Source organism: Oenanthe melanoleuca, chromosome 13 (genome assembly GCF_029582105.1).
Source record: "Oenanthe melanoleuca isolate GR-GAL-2019-014 chromosome 13, OMel1.0, whole genome shotgun sequence".
Lineage (NCBI taxonomy): Eukaryota > Metazoa > Chordata > Aves > Passeriformes > Muscicapidae > Oenanthe > Oenanthe melanoleuca.
The window spans coordinates 8,469,772-8,492,097 of NC_079347.1; the positions used below are offsets into that span (position 1 = coordinate 8,469,772).

Sequence of the window (22,326 nt, forward strand, 5' to 3'; positions counted from 1 at the left end):
TTTCTTGGCTGGCAACACTACCTCTTATTTCCATTGTCATATGAATTGACTCTGAATTGCTGCCTGCATTGCCAAGGTGCAGGCAAAATCTGCACAAACTGCAGTGAGGACAGAAAAATCCTCACAGCCAGAATGATCATAAAACCACTGCTGTGTCAGATTCAACCAGAAATCAGTCTACCCAGGACTTCTCTCTGATACCAGGCTGGCAGCAGGTACTTGAGAAGTGTCAGATGAGGGCAGACACTGATCCTCCCCATGGGACAGCACTCCCAGATTATCATGAGCAGCCATTTAGGGATTTCCAAATGGATTATAAATGAGCTGACACTTGCTCTGTGTGCTGGTTCGTCTGCCTTAGCCCTTCTCTGATGAAGTGCTCTTGTATGCATAATAAAACTCATCTGGTTCTCAGCACTAACGTGGGGGTGGCAATTAACTCCAGGGAAGGCTTCATTTAGAAGCAGTTCCTTACACAGCTAATGCCAGCTCCACCAGCTTCCCTGCACAGGATCCCTCACTGTGGCTTCTGCTGAGGGTTCTGGAGCTCCCAGAAAAAGCCTCTCTCTACCTAAAGCTGTGAAGATAGACACCTCATTATGGGTGGTTTTCTGAGCATCTTCCACTGCCAGATCTAAGAAGCAAAACCAGACCAAACTTGTCCCTTTCCATCCATCAACTGAGACTGACCTTTGCAGCAAGTCCCAGACCTTGTAGGAGGAAGGAGAATCTCTGGTGCACTGGGATGTTTAAGAATTATGATCCAATTCCCCTTTTCTCCAGTGTCAACAACGGCTGGCAGTGGCTCCTTCAGCCCCAGCCCTCCTTTGCTATTTTATGAGGTGTCAGAGCCGATGAGCCGCAGAGCGCTGCCATCCAGCTCTCCCTGAGCTGTTCATCTTACAGCCCATCCTCCTGAATTATGAAGCTCGTTTCCTGTGTTTTACACAGTTATTTGTGATCTTAATTTATTTTAAAATGCTTGCTCAGTCCTAATGTGTCCGGACAGCAGTGGCAAGCTGAGGTTATAATAGCATTTATCACTCCTCCTGACTGTGGTGAGAGGCTGTGCTGGGCTGCATGCTGATTGCTCACTTGGGCCACCTAGGTTTCATTACCCACTTCTTAATGGGCAAGTTTGACATCTATTAGAGAGAAATCCTCTCAGAGTGAAACACTGGCAGAGGAGAAATTCCAGTTACTCATTTTAATGAGAGACAAGGAAGAAACAATAGAGGGCTTTGATGGAACACAACCCACCGAGTACTTATCCCATTAAGGCTACACAGCACAACCCCAGAGCAGCCTGCCCTGATCCAAGGCCTGGCTCACAAATGACAGGTACCTTGGCAAAGAGAAATCAAACCCTTGAGACACGACACAGAGAAATCTCCCAGAGAGAAATCAGGTAATTTTTAACACACAGAGCACTGGCTCCTCCACAGCTGCGGTCACTGGAGCGTCAGGGACGCCTTGCTGGAGTCACTGGTGCTATTTGTGTTTTTGTATGGAGGGAAAATGAAAAGCAGCAGTGTGGGTGTGAGGGGCACAGGGGCTGGACAGCCACCCCCAGCTCTCCTGCTCACCATGGAGCACAAATCACAAATGCACTGCCACCGAGAGACAGAGACAGGCTTGTCAGGGAGGAAGATAAATGCTCTGAAATGTCCCTGAGAGGCTGAGGCAGCTCTTGGAATACCTCAGCCAGTCAGAGGGACTGGGCAAACAGCACAGTGACACTCCCACAGAGGCTGCTGGTGTGCTGAGCTGAGAGACCAGCCAGCAGCTCAAGTTAGAGCCCAAGTTACAGTCCCAGCTGAATTTCACATGATAATGAGCTGAACACTGTCTTTGAATCCCTCCAGTCATCTGTACACTCTGAAAAGCCTGGCATCGCTTTCCCTCACTGGGACAACTACCTCTGCTTTCAGAAATCCTGGTGGACTTAGAACAAGAATGTAAAAAAGGGTGAAAATGGACTACACAGGTTTGAAAAAGTTGCTCACAGCCCTATTCCTCACAGGAGTGTTACGTGCCAGGCACAGATGTCTGCTGGAATTGCTCTGTAATTTTTGCAGTAAAACACAGCTTTGTACCTCTTCTCCCTGGGAACTGATATTTTTTATAGCATTGCAAAACAAATAATCACAGCATCTGGATTTTCAGTGTTCTTACAAATAGCTTTTCCTATACCTAGGTTTAACTCTTGCTCCAGTTATGTGAAGAAATTTGAAAGAAAGCCTTATTTTCCTGCTCATAACAAGAAGACTAGATAATACTTTACTATACAGCTTAACATTCTGTTAGACAAACCAGGCTTAAAAATCTGACACTATTAATCTTAGAAATTTGATTTACTCTAAAGAAAAGCCAAATTCACTGCCTAAGTCTTGTCCAAAATTTTGTTCAGCTGCTCCATAGCCAGAGAGAAGATTTTTACCCTCTGGAATAAGGGGGACCCAACCCACCCCTGGGCTTGCATTTTTCTCCTGTCCACAGAAATCCATGTTCAGGACAGATGTATCATAATCCTTCTGTCCTGCTGGCACAGGTGTGAGAATTTGGTGCAGCACATGGAGGAGCAGGAATCTGGCAGTGCCAATTCACACTTTAACTCAAAAACTGGGGAAAGACTCAGCAGAACCAGGAGGTGCCACACCTTGTGCACACTGCTTGGAGGAGTTAGCACTAAAGCAAACCCATTGGGGAGCAAGGGGGTGTGAAGGGCTCAGCAAGGGAGTCAAAGAGCAGGGGACATGGAGCAGTGGAGCTCACTCAGCATGAATTCATAAGAGCTTGTACTGTTCCTGCAGCTCTGCTGTTTCCACAATAACACAACAGAGGAATACCTGCAAGCCCAGCAGCTGCAAGGCACACACCCCAATCCCAGTGAGAGCCACGAGGAGACAGGGATCAGGCAAGAATGGGGAGAACTCCCCCAGGGAGAAACAGCCCTGCCCAGCCCGTGTGCAAGACCCCTCCCAGCAGGCCCACACCAGCACCACCTTGTTGAGGATGATGTTCAGCCTCTCAGATTCACAGTCCACCACCACCAGCCGTTCCTTCTTCTTCTCCAGCTCCTGGAAGAGCACTCGGTAGCCCTCTTCTGTGGTTGTCAGGATGTTGACAGCTGTCACCTGCCAGTTCTTCTCAGCTGCAGTGTCCAGCACTTTCTGCAGGACTGACAGCCCTGGGGTGGGAAGAGAAGGGGGAGAGCCAGGTTTTAGCTGTGCAATGGCATCTTTCCATCCTCCTGACAGCCTGTGTGCTGGAGTCAGGCTGGAGACAGAGTCAGGAGAGCAGCTAATAGTTTAGATCTGACCCAGACCCAGCTGGGCTAGAATTGATGACTCCTGCTTCTTCTGTCCTAGCACAGATGATTTCAGGACTAATTTTCCTTTGTAATCAGCAGATCAGTCTCGTTGATCAGGCCCTGCTGTGGGATACAGATAAGAACTCTAATCCCCATCTTTCTCTCTGTCACTACCCAAATAACTTGATTTCTCTCAGCCATAGTTTCCTTCTCATCTTTTATCTGCTTAGGCTGTGTGCTTCTAGGGTTAGGGACACCCTCAGCAGTCACAGCACACTGTCACACTCAGCACCCTTCTCTCTTGGCAGCATCTCATCTGGAGACCATTACTTTTAGAATCATGTTGCCTAATTACATGCACAGCTTTCCAGAGGACATGCTTGCAGCAATTCTCTGGAATAGTTTTGGACAATCCTAAAGAACCCTGTACTTTTGGAATATTCAGTGTGCCCATGCCTCATGACAACAGAAAGCATGTGGGATGCTTTCATACATTCTCCTTGTCTCTAAAGCCCATCCTGTCCCTTCAGGGGATAATTATAACTACCAGGACAGAGATGTGAATCACCTTACCTCTGCCCTATCCTCCACAAGTCTGCTTTGCTTGCAGCCTCCAAGCCTGGACCTTTAAAGGCATCTGAGAGCTGGGAAAACTGAATCATGGAGCAATGAGCTCTCTAGCCCTGTTTGGGGTTTAGAAAGTTAGGTAACATCTTCCATTACCCCACAAAGGTTTTTGTTGTTTTATGTGGAAAACTGACATGCACCAACATGGGGAATTTGGAGTTTCCCAGGCTGTCTGTCAGAAACACACATTTCACACCTGGCTTAGGTGAGACCTGAGCAATGTTCAACGTGGGACTCAGTGGCCTTGAGTCTGACAGACCAGTTAAATATGAGATCTATTCAATAGAAACAATTTCCCCATTTCAAATTCCAAACCATTTGCACATCAAGTATTTCACTTGTGTTGATGAGACTCCGATCTGACCCCATGAACACACACACACTTCAAGGGTCAGGCTGATGCTTCATTTAGATCAGTGCTCCCCTTCAGCAGAAAGGGATATTAGAAAAGAAACAGAGAATAGAGAAGGCATAGGTTGACCCAGAACCAATAACTTTTGGAGGTAAAGACTCCTTCTAGACCACAGTGTTTCACTGCCATTGGATACTGCTGGGAACCAGGGAAAAAGCATCCTTGAAGCCTTGAGTTTCTCAGGCTGCACAAGGACAAGGAATTACAACAATGATTATGCACCTGCAGGGTGTGTGAGATCCATGTGAGTGTCTCGTGGCGTTTTGCAGAAAGCATGTTTTCAGAGAGGTGTTGCCTCCTTGGACCAACGAGCCTTTTCTATCCTGTTTTGCACGAACTACCCTATATAAGTGCAGCGTTTCTTTGAATAAATCTCTCTTTGCTTCTCCCTTACACGAGGAGCTGTGCTGCATTACCCTTTCTGCCACTCTCCTACAGCCTGGAGCGCCTTTCCCTGGCAGTGGCAGAGCCGGACTCACCCCGGTCAGCGTCGTAGATGTAGACGAACTTGTGCCAGCTGTAGTGCTCGATGACGCTGATGAGCGCGTCCTGCAGCTCGGGGCGCAGCTGCAGCACGAACTGGTTGGAGGTGTCCACGGGGAAGCTGGGTGTGATGAAGCACACGTGCAGGGCCCCGCAGAACGACGTCAGCATGTTGACCGTCCTCCTCTCGTAAAAGCCAAAGATGGCATAGACGCCCTTGGAGAACTGGGAGCAGACTGCAGGAGCAGAGGGGAAGGGTGTGAGGCAGAAAGGCAAGGAGGTTTCTCAGCAGTGTCACCAAAGTAAAGCTTTCCCCTGAGAGAAGATGCAGGGTGTCTCTGGACTGGGTAATTTCCCCCCAGGTGGGTGGGTTGGTGAAGGCAACCTGTGAAGATCAGGGCTTGTGGCCATGGAGTGCCCTGCCCTTGGCCTCCACAGACCTGCTTTACTTTGGATAGGAATAAATTGCTCAAAATAATGCAATCTGTGTTCCCAGGGCTGAAGATTTTGCTGCTTCTGGGGTAAAATGAACATGGGAACCCTTCAGCAGAAAGAGGCTACTGCAGCCCTGGATGCATTCGTGGAGCAGAAGGAAAGCCTTTGCACAGCAGCACAGGCTTTGTGGCCAACAGCTCCAGAGGGAAGCCATGGTTCGACCTCAGGAGCTGAGGAAACCACTCTGAGAGGGCATCTCAGCAAAGGTTCACCAAGGTTCAGTGCAGCCACAGCACAGCTCCAGGGGATCTGTCCTGGGCCACGAGCTGCTGGCACTGAGTCGGAGCCTGTGACACCAGGAGGGTGATGGAACTTGGGAACACAACTTTGGCAGCTTCTGGTTTCCTCACAAAGCCATGGAGACAGAGCTGTGAGCCCAGTGAGGTATCAGCAGTGCCCTGGGAGGGCTCTCTGGGCTCCCTGCAGGTGTCTGTCTGTCTGTCTGTCTGTCCTCAGCCCCTGTGCTGTGCTGTGCTGTGCAGGGAGGGGTCCCACAGGCTGGAGCCCTTCCCTAGAGAGCACTTAATGCTGGGAAAAGGCCTCAGGACCTCAGCAAGACAGAGAGTTCACACTTTGGGTTGTAAAACCTAGCCCCTGAGACAGTCAGGCTCATTTAATATCACCCCTGTTTATGGCACATCCCAAGCTACTGTCAATAAATCTCCAGTCTGGAGGTGGGGGCAGTGACAGCACTTTTCCTGTGTCAGAACTCTTGGCTCTAGTGTCTCCTCTTGTCACTCTGACTCTGAAGACCTCTGGCTGTGACATTTATACTGACTCGACACTTCACACATCGCTCGCCCACTCTCCCAAGGTGAGTGCAGGCTGAGGAGCTGGGCGTGACATTGTGACATTCCGGGGTCCCTCTGCACTGCTCGGGAATCCCTGACCTGATTTCTGCTGCTGGCTTCCAGTACCAACCCTCCTGCATGTGTGGCTGGAGACAGGCTCCTAACCACGAGCTTCCTGCATCCCTAGCTGGGCTCCACGTGAGCTCCGTCCCTCCGGCAGGGACCCAAAGTCAATCCTGGCTGCCTTACAGCCGTCCTGGAAAACCCTTGTTCCTCACTTTGCTTCTGCCAGCACCAAGCACTCCGAGGGAAGAGCAAGGAATCCTGCTTCCCACTGGGCAAAGCAAGTCCCTGCTCCCATCTCACCCCGAAATGAAGCAGCCTGGCTTCGTGGTGCTGCTGAGAGCTGAGAGCGGAATCTCCTAAGGCTGAAGAAATGTTTTCTTTTGTCTTGGAGCTGAGCCCAGTTTTTGGGCATCCCAGTCCCACAGTTTGCTCACAGGGTCACTCACCCTCTTCTCACTGATTAGCACCTGTGATCTCAGCATTTTCCTCCCACCAGGGAATTTGCTGTTCTGCAGGGCAGGGATGCCTCAGAAAGCCCGAACAGAGACGGAAATAACCCCCTGTTCTCTTTATTTTCACAGCAGTGCCTCTCTTTGCAATCAGCAATTGTGTCTGTATCAGCTGGAGTCACTGCCCTCATCATGAGACTGACACATTCAGGAAGAAAAGTAGCAGATACAGATGGAAATAGTCTGAGCATCGTTTCCATGTGACTGGAGCAGTGGGTCTAATGAACGGTGCGAGAAACCATATGTGAGAGATCAGAACGTGATCTCCAGAGACCCAGGCTTCAGCCTCACTGAATGATTAAAGAGACATTTTCGGGACAGCTGAACAATCCAGTACAATTAATAAGCCAGACAATAAACTTAGCTGGCTTGGTTTGTTTTAAACAAGGCACGGCTTCCTTGGATTTTCTTTTCTATTCAAAAGGAATCTATCATTTTTCATGTTTTTTTTTTTTTTTTTTTTAAACTCTGTGGCTCAGTCACGCTCAGGATTCCCTCCTACACTGTTCTGAGACATCATCAGTGCCAGCATTTGAAACAGATTGTACCAAAGACATCTGGGAGAATGAACACTCTTTATCATTAGTAAGTTTGGAAAGAACCCTCACTTGCTTTGTGCTTGCAGGATAAGAGGGGCCATGGACAAGGCAGATAATTTGGGGGGGGGAAAAAAAAAGCTTGCCAAGAGTTATCTACCAAAAAAACCCAAAGAAACTCTTGTGTCAGTTAATGTGGAAAAATGAAGAGTGAGATCTGTAGCCACCTTTCTGGGACTGAACTTGGCATAATGTAAAAGCAGTGGCTTCAAAATTATGTAAATCTCAGGGCTATTTTAAATTACAGATGCTCCAAATGAATTTACATAGCAAAACTAAAAAGAAATTACTTGCTTGTTATTTAATACGCCAAGAGATTGCTGGAACTTCTTTACATTTCCTTCAATCGTTTTATGAAGCAAATTTGTTAATTATTCTGTTCTCATTTGATTGCTCTGCAACTTCCTAATAATCTACTACCAAGAATTGTAAACCTTAAGTAGAGGAAGCAAATATTTTAAGCTCTGTTTTTGTAGTGATGAGCAGTCACTAGCCTCCAACTGATGGATTTCTAAATAGATTAAGAAACGTAAAAAGAGGTGAAGATTGTGCTGGAATGGAAGGTCCAAGAAGTTGATCTCTTCTGGTCACTTGGCTGGTGGCAGCATCCCCCTTGGCAAGCCTTGTGCTGGCTATCTGTGAGCAGCTGGCCCCAGCCCAGCTGTCCCTGCAGAGCAGAGCTGCAGTCAGCCTGGAGACCAGCTCCACCTCCAGCTCCTGCAGGCAGGAATCTGGGTGAAACCCAACAGCATAAATGTTTGCCTATCCCAGGAGGAGGGCACGGGTGAGGAGGGTTTGCCTGGATGCAAATCTGTGGCTGTTTGCATTGCTGCTCGTGGCCTCTGAGCTGCAGGCTGGGAAAGGACAGAAATGTCAGTTCTGGGCTGTACCTGTGCTTGCACCTTACACTGAATTTGTAATTTGTTACAGAAGAGTTTCCCTCTAAAACAGCCCTCAGATAATATAGTCCATAATGATTGATAACTGTGGCAACTACTACTGTGCTCTCCCTGGTCAGTCTTGTTTAATTATCAGTTTGGGATTTGCGGCTGAGGCTTTCCCTGTGTGTGCTGCACCATTTCTTCCTGACATCTCTAGTGCTGTTCAACAAGGAAAATTAGGCAAAAGCAGAGGCATTAACAGGACTGTCACCTGGTTCTGCTGGAGACAATCCAGTGACAGCCACCTGCTCTCTGGACACACCTCTGCAGAGTGCCTGTGCCAGCCAGGGGAGCCAAGAGCCCACTGACTGCTCTAAACACCTTTCTAAACTACAGTAAAAATCCAAATATCTGTAAGTTAGTTAAAAAGTGACTGATGTAGTAGAACAGGCAGGGGAGGCTGCTCCTCTCCACCTGTGTCTTCAGGGAGCTGATGTGTCCTTGAATTCAGATAAGGAAAAAGGCATCTGTGTGATTCACTCATTCTTGGAATCCAAACTCTAGGATCTCTAGTCCTGCAGTTTTTCTCAAAAGTTCTCTTTTCATATGGAAATATTGAAGGTAAAGAATGTACATCAGAGAGAAACACTGATTTTACTGAAAGCACACACAGGAGAGGACACCTATTTGGAGCTGAAGAGAGGCAGCTCTGGCCACCTTTGCAGATGCTTCCAAGAAAAAGAAAAACACATCAGTAAGCACATCAACACTCACAACTTTAAATTGCACATTTTCTCTGAGGAAGAGGAAAGCAAAAGAGGTGTTTTAAGTCTGAAAAAAATATATGGTAGAATTTTTATTTTTTTTTTTGGCTGCAGCTCTTAACCAGAGTAGATGATTTCTGAATTAGGAGAGTCAGAGGTATTTTGCAAGCAGGTGTTTGATCTGATCTGTGTTGTCGTGGGTGAAAGGCAGATGTCAGATAAAACAGGTCTCTCTTTTAGGTTTTGGTTAAAGAAGATAACCCAAAAAGTTTCTCTCAGAAACCATCACCACGAAGAGGGGCTGAAATAGTTTTAGGATTTGAGGCAGGAGGAAAGGCAAATGGGCTGCACAGAAGGATGGAAATGAGGATTTGGTCTCCAGCAGTGAAAACTGTGCATTCTGCTGAGAATCTGCAAACAAGACTGCAAAAAGGGAACTGCTCTCTGGGGACACAGCTGGGGAGGAAGCCTGGTAGGAGATCCTGGCAACTGCTCATCTGCCATCCCCTTTAGAAGCAGAATTTTCACCATTTCACTGAGTTTAAGACTAGAAAGGGACATTAGATCATTTCTACTGACTTGTTGTATCTCATGGACTATTAAGTTTCCCCCAGCTACCCCTGGAGGGAGCCAATAATATGGCTTAGTTGACTCTTAGGAGATTCAGCTGCTGCATGTGCCTCAGTCAGAGAACAGTGGTAGCAGGGACAGTGATAAAAAGCCACAAGAGTGGTAAAAAACCTGATTAAATGAAATATCCCCAGATGTTCCTCACAACTGACTCATGTTCTCACTTGCAAGAGGGGACAAACACCCCAGGTGGTTCCTGCCAGATCTCAGAGGCCTTCCTGACCCTGGAGAATGTCATGGCATCTAGGAGGGAAGACACTGCATCTTCTCCAGGAAAGCTGTTCCTGCAATGCTGAGCTGCACATGTGACCAAATTACTCCCCATAGCCCAAACAAAAAAAAAAAAATAGAGAAAATATAGATCCCTAAATAAGAAGAAAGGTTTGAAACCACTCAACACAGCACACACCAAAATGAAAAAGTGACTTTTAAAAATTGCAAAGTTAGTGTGGCCACGTGGACACAGCTGAAAGCTCAGGGAAAATGCCAATTCGTATTCTTCCCAGGCTAGAGACTTTCTCAGACATAAACAAGAAAAGGAAGAATGAATAACACAGATTAACACCTGGTGTTGATCACAGAGCAGAGTGTGTGCTATGTAATGTTTTGCTAAAAGCCTTTTCTATTCTGTATTGCACGAACTACCCTATATAAGTACAGTAACCTTTCAATAAAGCCTTTCTTCTTGCTGCCTTGGAAGAAGTCGTGTCTCTGTGTGTGTGTTGTGGTATTATTCACTGCTCCTAATCAGACAGCAACATGAGGGTAATAAAATAATGATCCCAGTTATCCTCTGCAAGCCATTAAAGATGAGCCCTGCAATGCCTGCAGCCCCAATATCACCTTCATGTGCCCAAACATCCTGGGACACACAACAGCAGCAGAAGATACTCACTGACAACAGTGGTGTCAAGAAGCAGCTCCCACATGTTCCCTTTGCTCACCTGGAGTGTGTTTGTGGGAAAGAGGAGGGAGGGTTTGCATGGATGGTTAATTCTCAGCGCGCCCTGCCTGGCAGGGTGATGGAGACCCTGGCAGGGCCAAGGAGAGCCTGCCCTCAGGCTGGCAGAGCTGGGGCTCCAGGGAGGAGCTCTGGTGCCTGCTGCAGGCTCAGCCCAGCTCCCTCCCAGTGTTTGTCCTCGCAGCTCTCCAGCACGGCGTAGGTGCCAGAGCGTCTCCAGCACATCCCAACGACAGCCTGCTCCCACAGACTTCTGCAGCAGGGGAAAGGCAAACATCTACACCCCCCCATTGTTCCACCCGTGGATTTAGCTGGCAGCAGCAATGTCCTACATAGTTGATCAACTGCAAATCAAGCTGATGTGCTATCACAAGGAATACATGTTTTTCCTTTCAAATGTATAAAAGGCACAGAGGAGTGCTCCCTTCCATCATTTCCCTGCACTGCTGCTCTAGTGATCCTGGAAGCTGGAAGGTAGTGTTGATTTTTACATAAAGATCTGCTTTCCTTCTCTCATATTTAAACAATAAGCTGTGAATGAAGAGCTGCTCATGAGCTGATATTTTTTCAGTTAAGTTTGCCTGCCTAACAAGTAAGTCTTGTTTTGCCTGGCTGACAAGTAAGTTTCCTTAGAGATCAAATTGGATTTGGGGTACTTCTTTCTCACATGCCACTGAGTTTTAGGAAACAGAAAGAGTGTGGTGGTTTGGTCACCAAAAATTAACAACATGGACTCTCAGACATTTAAGTGAACTTTTGAATTAAAATCAGGATGGTGGGAGATACAGGGATGGGGAGTTGACTTTAATCTCTCTAAGGGACAAATTGAAGGTCCTCTCTCTTCCACTTGTGACTTTAAATCTTGAAACCTCCTTTTATTTTTCTACTAGTCTTTGAATGCAGTTCTTATCCAGTGTGACTACAAAACAGAATAAAAAAATACACTTATCAAAGGTCTTAGTGAGGTCACTGAACTAGCTGGAATAAGGAAAGAAGGAAAATATATGTCAATATTCTACTTGCTTGCTTTATTTGTTTTTAGAAGTATTTTTGCTTTGGGACTGCTAATACTTTGTTGAGTCATATATAACCAAGAATTAAATATATTGAAAAGTTTACAGTCAACACAAGCTACTTCTGAGCACTTTTAACAAGAGTTAGATGCAAATCCCCAATGCAGAGGACACTGAGATCAGAAGCATCCTTAAGAGAATCTAATTTCTTCTGTGGGTAGAATTAATTATTATTCTAATAGGGGCAGTTTGGCTAATGAGGGTCCTGTGGTTAAGAAATCAGATTATGTGTAAGGAGAAATGGGTCCATTGCCATCTCTGTGTCAGGTTTGTTATTTAATCATTATTTGCTTGTGAGGGAACTGCTTTTCTCTGAGCCCATCTGTTCCAGTCCCTTTGGTCAGAGGCTGACTTTTGCACTGTGCTCACACAGACCCAAAGAAAGACCCATTTCTGAGCTGGAGGCACTGATGCCATGCTGTGTAAGGCTCTTGTTTTCTACTGCCTTCATCTCTCCAGTGTCCCATACCACACCACAGCTTTTCCACAGCACTCCCAGCTCTCATAACTTAAAAACAGAAAAGACATGCAGAAGGGCTCTGGTGCCTGGAAAAAACTCTGCACTTTTCAGCTCTAATAAAATATCTGACCTGTTCACTTGTCTCATTGTTTAAATGGGAGTGTTTTCCTCCATGCCAGTCTGGCTCCTTTCTGGGGGGACAGCTAGCAAACCCATTTGGGATACAGTCATCTGAGAGCCTTTTGTGGCACATTTTGTCTTTGAAGTTCTTAGAATCATAGAATGGTTTGGCTTGGAAGGGACCTTAAAATGTGCCAGAACTGTCTGGCACTGCCATGAGGTCTGCTGGGCAGTCTGGCTTTGTGCTGTGTGCAGAAAACCAGCAGAAATGCTGCTGTGCTGGGTTCCCTTAGAGCAGCAGGAGCTCTGCAAAAGCAGCTGAACTCTCCTAACCCCCAACCCTCACCTAGAGCTCCCCTGCAGCTGCTCTAGAGGGAAGGAGGATCCCTCACAGGGCCCTGCTGCAGATGGATGTTCCTATGGGACACACAGACCCAGGAAGACCAGAGATCCCTGCTCTCATCTAACCTGCCACCATGAAATTGAAAACTCATAATTTGTCCTCATTGAACTCTCTGTGTCTGAAGCAGAGGCATAAATATTAAAGTAAGATTACTACAAATGGAAAAGCGACAGTGACATTGTAAAAGGAGATGAGGGATGAGGGTTGAACCAATTTTCCTTCTGCTTTTTTATTAGATGGCCTTTTGTATTATATTGGTCCTTCTGAAGACAGTGCTGTACAAGGAAAAGTAAGTACAGGATCATGGTGAAGATTCTGCTGGAATCATGAGCAAACAACAGAGGGAAAGAACAGAGCACCAAACCCTCAGCACGTTAATACAGCACACAGCACACCTCTCAGCTCACCACAGCATTTAATTCTGGGCTGTGAGTCCTGAATTATTAAAACAGTCAAAAGAGGAGAGTGAGGAGTGGGAGGAGGGAAGATAAGCAGTGACAGAAAGCAAATGTGTCACATAGAGAAGGTCTTGCTGCAGATGAAATACATTTTTCTTCAATAGCTTCTTTTCTTTCCATAATAGATTGTATTGGTTCACAGGCTTTAAAGCCTCAGACTGTCTTCAGTGCAAGCCTCAGGTTCTGGTGGAGATTTTGTAAGAGCTGTCTTGAAACTGTCTGCAGAATTTTGTACTTACCAAGGGCAAACTCCTTCTAACAGAACCTCTCACACCCAGCATCATGTCCTTGGGGGCTTGAAGTGGCAAGAGATACCTAAACCCACCTGGCACATTATTTATAAACATTCACATTTTCTATCCACTTCCAGGGCTACATTACAGGTGTCTGCTGAGCTAGCAAAGCAGATGCTCCCAAAGCTGCACGTGCTATTGCTGCCCCAGAAGTGCCACCTCTCCTGCAGTCACTGGAGCCATTAGTTTTCTGGGAAGAGGAGAGAAAGGCACAAACCCAGCAAACAACTCCCAGCACACAAGGATTAAGCTCCAGAGCACAGCCCTTTTGTGCTACCTGGCTGCACATTGTGTTCACCTGAGGTTTGTGAAAGCACCAGTGGTTTTGAAACATATTTAACATCTCAGCAAGGGCTGAGTTTGGTGCAGAATGACAAGATCCTTTGACATCTGAGAGTGCTGGTTTTTGTCAGCTTAAGTGCCTCCCTTGGTGGCTCTTTGCTATAGTTATGTCTTGTAGGGTTTTTATTTTCCCTTTTCACATTAATGTTCCATTCCATTGTGCTCACAGCTTTGTTCAGGCCTACTTAATGTCAGGGGGAATATTACCATTTCTTCCCTGTCATTAGAACGGCTTTAATCCTGTCTGCACTGGGAGGGCAATAAATGATAAGAGTTACAACATTTTGATTTCCACAGTGCCTCAGAGCACCAGGTTTCACAGAAAATCCCAAACAAACAAGTTTAAGCTTGAGATCTTTTAAACCCAGTGGGAGACTGTGTTGTCTGGGGAGCAGGGAGGCAGAAGTGTGACAGATGGTGAGATCTGGACCTATGGTTTGCAATTTTATGGTCCCTGGTGAAATTTCTGTGCTGGCTGCTCGCTGTGGGTGGTGGAACAAACAGTTTACATGAAGTGCATCCAGTCAGGGTGCCCAGATGGAGCTTCTGTAAGGGGACATGCTTAAACCAGGCTGCAAGCAGCTCTGGAGGCCAATTCCCTCTCGTGGGAGGTGAGGACATCCATCCCTCTGAGTGGTGTGAATGTGGGGATGCAGGAATTGGGAGAACACTTCTCTGCCCCACTGCTCCCACAAACCTGTGAGCAGACCTGGAGCCCCTTGGGAATGTGACCTAAAATACCAAATATGATCCTGGCTACCCAGCACAAATAAAGGGGAATTTGGGATTTTTTTATAAAAAAAAACTTAGGTGAAATTTGTGTCATTTTACCAGCATGACAGAGGGGACTTTTACAGCTACAGGCTTCTCCTGAACCTGCATTTGGACCCAGAAAAATCATCTCCCATAGCAAACCCACAGGACTGAGGAAAGGATCAAGATGTGGGAAAAGCTGCAGAGCACATCACCAGTTATATAAAATTACCTTAGATACACATCTTTTGCCTGAAAGACCTTTGGGCAACCAAATCCCTTTAATATTAGTGTCAGGGGCTATCAAATACAAAGCAAAATTTCGTGAAAGGCTTTTCAACTGGATGTTTTACTTGCAGAGCTTGATATGTCACAGTAAAGACTTATGCTAATGAAAGATAAAAAATCATCAACTACACAGGGGCCAGTGAAGACACCAGGAGCCTCTCAATCATCCTGCTGTGTGTACTGAGAAAATAACCTGGAAAATGGGATGTGAGGCTTAGGCAGAAGAATGTTAGAGCATCCTTAACATTAGGAAAACACTGAGATCCTTCCTGACGTGCCTACTTACAAGCAAACACCTTCCCCACTGATTTCTATTCTGGGAGAATTTTTGAGCTGCTGGAGAAAGAGACTCTCTGGTGAGCTGCAGAGAGCAAGAGAGATCAGGTAAAACACTCTGCATAAGTGCAAATTGCAGGGAGGCCAACCAGAGCTCAGGAAGGGGAGCTGCTGCAAGCCTGGGGCTGTTCATCCTTCCAGAGCAGTGACACTGCTCACACAGATGCAGGCTCTGCCTCGAGCAGTCACTCAGTGCAAACCAAAGTGACATGATTTGGGCAGCTAGTGAGAAAACCCCACTGCTTCTCAGCAGAAACTTTACCTGTAAAATATCATTCAGACAGAAAAGCAGCAGCAGACTGGGGGATGCTGATTTGTACCTCTTCTCACAAGGATCAGAGACTCTTCCAGTATTCACCAGGTGTTGCTCAACACTTCTGTTGGCATTACAGAGAAATGCCTCTAATGAAATCCATTTGTTCATGAAACCAGGGTCACTTGCCAGCCAGGGCAAGACAGGAGGCACCAGGAGCATCAGCTTTTCAAGGAATGAAACATTCCTTGGATTCAACAAATGTGCAAGACAGCTGAGCCATGGGCAGCTTCACACTTCAGGTGTTGGACTTGCTTCCCACAAGGAAATCTGGGGAAACAACACCATATACTGGACTCTAACTGCACAGTAAAATGAGCACATGGATGCCTGAAGGTATAATTAACCTAATTAAGGCACTATTTATTGCAGAAGCCTCTGGGGGAAAGGCTGGTGGAACTTCCAGCTACAAGAGAAGGTTGGCAGGGCAGAGGCTGCTGCCACTGGTGGGAAGAACCCAAAAAAAACTTTGTGTGGAAGAACAGGTAAAAAGAAACATCCCTGGGACAGTTTTTTTCTCTTGGTGTTCACAGGAAGCCCGAGGTGCAATTTAAAACCTGTGATTTTACACCTCTGGGACTGTCCTACCTAACCTGTGAGGGCTGTGATTTTCTTCTCTCTGTGCTGCAACCCACTTTCAGTGCTGAATGTGGCAGGGAGGAGTGGGCAGTGTAGCCTTCACTTCGAGCTCCTGACCCTCCTGCTGGAGTAAAGATTCATTTCCCTGAGAGAGAAATTCTTTCTGGCTGCCTGTATTTAACATGGCAGTGAACATCTGCAGTGGTATTTCCAAGGAATTTGTTGTGATCATTCCTCTGCACTGCTAGTCCTGACGGCAGAGCAGTGTCAGCTGAGAGCCTTGGTGGCATCTCCAAAACCTGCTTAAATTACTGACTTGTCTGCTGAGTCTCTTTAAAGAAGAGATGTTGGGATGATCTTTGGGTGATTTGGGTGTGTAAGGAAACCATATGGTGCATTCAACCTCTGAAAATCTGGCTTTTGCTAATGTACACTGAAAGCTTCTCTCCTGTGACAACTTTTACCAGTGCACTCCTGAGGGAAGATGCTTTTCTGGCCTTGTCTGAGAAGCAAAGGAAGAGCTGGTTTGTGCAGGTTTGGTTGACAGAGGGTCCTCTGGCCATACCCTGATGGTGCAGCTGTAATTCCATGGCTATAATCCACTTGCATCCTTCTGCAAACTTCTTTCTAGAGCCTCTCATGTAATGAGAGATGAGAAAATCATCAGCTTTCTGCCTGGTTACAAATATTAAACTGTGCAATATAAGTAAGACAGTAAGAAAACATTTATTTCAGAGTAAAAAAGTTGTCTACATTATTGTTTCCCTGGTAACTACATCGAGGCCAACAGAATTACACTGGGTCTAGCTGTGGTTTAGTTTTGCCAGCTGGGAAACACATCATGTTTCCTGCAGGGATACAGGACCTGATTTGTGGGTGCACTCAGCTGTGACTCACTTTTAAAATGCGCTTGCTTCACGTCTGCTTGAGCACAGGCCACCAGGCCCTCCTCAGAAGCATCCTCAGGCAGAAAACCAAAAGGAATTTGTGATAAAAGACCCTTGAGAAACTTTTCTTGACATGTTTAATGGAAAAATCCTTCAAAGCAAATGGATGGGAAGTAACAGAAACCCAAGGAGTGGTGAAAACTGGACGGGAGAGAGGAACAGGGGAAAGGAGGTGCAAGCTTGAGGTTCATTGATGGGAGAACACCCATTTTAATTTAAAAATCAATTGGAGCTTTGAAAGAGAAAAACAAGGATGAGTGTGAAGGGGGGTTGAGTGCAGGTGCATACAGAGATCCAAAGGTCTGGCAGGTGGGGGAGAAAAATGGCATCAACCTCTGGGTCACTCTCTCTGAATGAAAAAAGTAACATTTTTTTCCCTCTTTAATGCTGACAAGTTTTAGCTAAGATGGGATTTTCCTGAAAGCCTGGCAGTCTGTCCTCCATGGCTGAGGCACCAGCTGTGCAGACACACAGATGGGATGGAGGGAAGGACAACATGACCCAGAGACTGGAGACCTTCCCAGAACAAAGCCATGCCCCCTCCAATGCCTTTTGTTTGGCTCTCTGTGTGTGATTTCATGGTTTATTAGCTTTCTAAAAGCCCAGGGCCAATCTAATGGCTGGACTTTGAGCTGGGTGCCCAGCTGGTGGCTTTTGGGCAGAGTTACTGCCAGGCATTGGTTTCTGGGACAAGAAAATCTCTCCCTGTGGGCAGGGATGGTCTGGACCAGCAGCTCTGTGGACCTCAAATCAGGTTTATCCCTTCTCCAGTCCTCAGTGGGGCAAAGGGGAGTTATTATTCCCATTGTGTCTGCCAGGTGGGTGCAACATGGACTGTGGGTCCCAGGTAAATGAAAATGTAGGAGGAGAATTTGGCCACCTTTGCCACAAAACTTGTCCTCTACATTTTGTTGCAAAACAGAGCAACTTCAATAAAGATATGAAGACCCAAATTTATGGACAATCTATATTTTAGGATCATGCTTCTAAATGAAATTTTCTTCATGCTTGTACAGGCTCTTCATTTCTGGTTGGAAGCCTCCTACTTTATTTTCAAGGCGTGAGATCTTATATATGTTCAGCACCTAACACTTAGGGAAATCTCAAATTGTAGCTAGTCAGTTTTTAGCCTTCTCCCTTAAAAAAATAAATACATTCTTGAAAGCTACAAAACAACTGGCCAGGCTTTTGATGATCTTTCATTAAACAGAAAGCTTGTCCATTGGACAAGCAAAGAATCAATTTATTTGAAGAAAAGTTACCCTAGACACCCCAGTTATTTTAGTTCATTTTACTATAAAAGCTTTGGTAGGCTTTACTTTTAGCAACTCTGAGACAAAACTAATGCCAATGGAACAGATCCAATTAAGACAGGCAACAAAGCTAGCTGAAATTTCTCATCACCTTCTTTTCCCCTTCATACAAAAACTGAGGCTTGATCAAAAGCAGGAAGTTGCTGGTTTTGACAAAACAGCCTGATTTTCATGGGAAAAAACAAAAGGGGAAAAAGTTTTACTGTTAACTCAGAACATTAAAAGATAAATTCTGGGATGCAATTAACCCTCCTTCCCTGCTCTGGATCATAAATTGCTCTGCAGGAGCTGGCAGTGTTCTTTCCCCCTCGAAGAGATGCTGCAAGGGCAGCCAGCCAGAGCAGCAGGGATAATCCTGAGGTGAGAGGTGGAGAATGTGGGCTCAGGGGAAATGCAGTGCCCCTGCCCCGCTGCAGGTGGGATGCTTGGGCACTCCAGAGCTCCATCTCCTGAGAAACTCACCCTTATTTCTGTGTGGATTTGCACTTGCTCTGCGCCCAGACAACCTCAGCTCAGCACAGCACGTGGTGTCTGTCCTGTCCTGCTCCTGGGGGATGTTTGCTCTGTGCCACAGTGTGTCTGAGCCCTCAGCCCTCAATTCCCACTGCCCCTGGGTGCTCACCTTTCCCTGCTCTGACAGGTGCAGGGAGGGTCCCTGTGCTTCAGCTCTGTCCCTGCTTTGTCACCTGCCCTGGAGCACCTCTTTACCAGGCTCAGCAGTGCCCCACAGTCCTTCCCACCCGTGGGGCACGGCTGCTTTTCCCACCACCCTGTCCCTGTGGTGCAGGAGCCCTCCACACCCCAACACTGTTTCAGTAGAGGGATGCAGGGAGCCCAGGCAGGTGCAAAGGACAGCTCTTTCTTGCTCTTTTTTAGCAGTTAGCCATTATCAGTTTGCACAGTTCTAAGGCACAAGCCAAGCAGCCACCATACACCAGGACATGGCACATGACAGTCGCACAGCACGTCTCATATCTCACACCCCTGTTCCAGCTGAGTCACTCTCCCACAGCCCCCTTCTCCTTAGCCTAAGTAACAGGCCTGAGCTGTGTTACAAGGCCTTCCCTTTCTAAAACTTTTTGGAACCACATCTCTGCATCCCAGCATGGCTGTGAGCAGCCCTGCATGGAGCCCCTCCAGCATTCCCAAATCCCTTCTGCCACACACTTCCCCATCCTCCTTTCCACGTCCCACCCATGCACACACACACAAACACACACAAATCCTTCCATTAGCTAAACCCCAGGTTTTCCAGTGCCTTTCTCACACGAAGCCCTTCCTTATCACGCTGCTCACAGACACAGGGCTAATCTCTCTCCCTGTGCCACGTGCAGCCACTCGCTTATCTTCCTCTCTTCTACACACACACACACTTCTGTACACAGAGACTAATCCTGCTCAGTGTCACACACCTCAAAATCCTCCCTGTGACGCCCCCTCCACACTGAGTAATCCCTTTTGGAGTCTGGCACACACCATCCTCTGTCAGCATCCACGGCATGCTGCACACACAGCGAGCTCTTTGTGCCACACACACCTTCTTTGTGTCACACACATGGTTTTCTTTGTGTCACACACACCAATTTCTTTGTGTCACACACCCCAATTTCTTTGTGACACTATCTTCTTTGTGTCACACACACCATTTCTTTGTGTCACACACACCATTTTGTGTCACACACACCATTTCTTTGTGTCACACATACCATTTTCTTTGTGTCATATATACCAATTTCTTTGTGTCACACACACCATCTTTGTGTCACACACACCATCTTTGTGTCACACACACCATCTTCTTTGTGTCACACACACAGCAAGCTCTTTGTGCCACACACATGATTTTCTTTGTGCCACACACATGATTTTCTTTGTGTCACACACCCCATTTCTTTGTGTCACACACACCATTTTCTTTGTGTCACACACACTATTTTGTATCACACACACCTATTTCTTTGTGTCACACACCCCATTTCTTTGTGTCACACACACCATCATCCCCCCAGCCTGAAGCACCTATTTTTCCTTAAGTCTGACACATGCATGTGAACCTACCCCAGTGCAGTAAAACCAGCATATTTTTGAAATGAGATAAACCAATGTAAATGAGATATTTGGGGATGGAACCTTGGATATTTGGGTAACTGTCCTGAATAATGGAGATGTTGTCACATGAGAGGATCTGGCGTGTTTCAGTGCAGGGAAGCAAAGCCTGAGAGGGGATGTGTTGCTGCTTATAAAAACGTCAGAGGGGTAAACACTAGAGAAGAGCTATTGATGCTAAAGGACAACATTGGCATGAGAACAAGTGAGAATAAACTAGTCATGAATAAATGCAGGCTGTGAACCACAGAGAGATTTGTAACCATGGCAGGAGAGCAGCTTGGGCTTTGCTTTCCAAAGGGAGCACAAGCAGAGCAGGTTTTGTCTGAGCACAGAACCCCGAGGTCCCTTCCATGCTGGAATCACACCCCATGGTGTGAGTGTGCACCTGCAGCTCTCTAGCAGCAGAGTTAACAGTGGAAAAGCACTTTGCTTTTTGCCCTTCTCTCCTGATCTGCAGCAGTGGGGTGGGAAATGGAGCAGAGAGCTCTGTGCCCTGCTGGAAGTGCAGCACCCAGGGATGTGCTGAGGTTGCTGTGGCAGGCACAAACCATGCTCACGTTTCCTCAGTGTACATCTGCATTCCAGGAGCACCTGCCTCCACTGCCTGCCTGTCCCCAGAGACACAGAGCACCTGACATGTGATAGGAATAACATATCTGCAACACAAAAACCACACAAAGAACCACTGGGAAGTGAATGTTTAGTGGACTGCAAACACTGCTGCATGAGGATAATGCTGCATGAGCCATTATCCTCCCAGGAGCAAGTGTGCAGGATGGTTTCCTTCCCTACACTTGGCACAGCAGATGAAGCTGAGCACTGTGAGAGAAGCAATAGATGTAGAGGTCCCTATCATCTGCATAAAGATGAAAAACATCTCTTTGGAAAGGGGCAGAGGAAACCAAGGCATTTGAAAGTTTCTTCGTGTCTCACATTATCAAACATGGAGCTCTGCCCTGTGGGACTGAGCAAACTCTGCTTATGCTGAACTCAATGACTTAAAAAAAAAAAATAAATCTTGAGGTCTTGGTAAGCCAAGAATTTTTGGAAGTGTGGCATTTATCAAAGTGTGGGTGCCTTTTATTACAGTGCAGGGTGAGGGCAAGCAAGTGCTCCCCAGGCAGAGAGGGCTGCAGGGGCAGGAGGAGACTGGGGAAGCACAAAGCATCTGGCAGAGCTTCAAGGAGCAGCTTCAGTGATTCCCCCAGAAACCAAGAGAGCAAAGGGGACAGGAGGGGAGAAGGTGGGAAGATGCCCTCCTCCATCCAGACAGGAGTTCACCTATATGTTTGAATTTCTCCCTTTTTTCATAGTTGTAAAACTCAGAAGAGAACTAAAAGGGAAATCTGGCAAATAGAGCTACCAACGTCACTTCTTAAGAAGTCACACCCCCTCAAAAAAAGCAGCAATTGTTTTTGGGTTTTTTTCCTACTGGAAATATAAAAATGGAACAAGAATATTTATTTTTGTGCTGTTTCAAGTAGCTTTAAGTCTTCTTTTGGTCAGAGGAACTGATAAAAATAGTTTTATTTCTTTACTACTTTTCTTTCTGGAGAGAGACGATGTGAAAACAGAGAAATATGAAAATAGGTGGAGAATGGCATCACATGCTGGGGGTTTTTTCTGTTTTCCAACTGGTAGGTGGGAGGTAAGTGGCAAACTGGCAAAAAAAGTGTGAGCATACATAGAAAATCTCCATGTTTACCTTTTATTTCAGATTTGCAATGGCAAAAAGATAGTAAACATCTATTGAAACCACTATTTCCTTAAAGGGAGAAAAAATCTTTTATGACAAAGACTTGTGTTGAACAAAAAAAATTTCCATGAGTTTTCAACCACCTCTAGACAGAAACCTGTGCTTATTCCTCTTTTTGCCCCGTTCATTAACTCTATGTTTTTTTCATAGCCCTATTCTCTAATTTATTTACTTTATTCCCTCCCCCCCCCCAGGATTTTTGTCTCCCTGCTTCAGAGCTCTCTTCAATATCTCTTGCATGAAAACAACAATAAT

At 46.3% G+C, this 22,326-nt stretch overlaps 1 protein-coding gene across 3 annotated transcripts in view; it reads right to left on the minus strand.

Annotated features, from left to right (window-relative positions):
• Positions 1 to 22,326, minus strand: part of GRIA1 (glutamate ionotropic receptor AMPA type subunit 1) — a 121,215-nt gene that overhangs the window by 61,263 nt on the left and 37,626 nt on the right. For all 3 annotated transcript variants that reach the window (XM_056502603.1, XM_056502604.1, XM_056502602.1), the window contains exons 3-4: positions 4,832 to 5,071; positions 3,006 to 3,190 (exon numbers count right to left, since the gene is read on the minus strand). In XM_056502603.1, the coding sequence (XP_056358578.1) occupies positions 3,006 to 3,190; positions 4,832 to 5,071 (425 nt within the window). The remainder of the gene's footprint in view (positions 1 to 3,005; positions 3,191 to 4,831; positions 5,072 to 22,326) is intronic.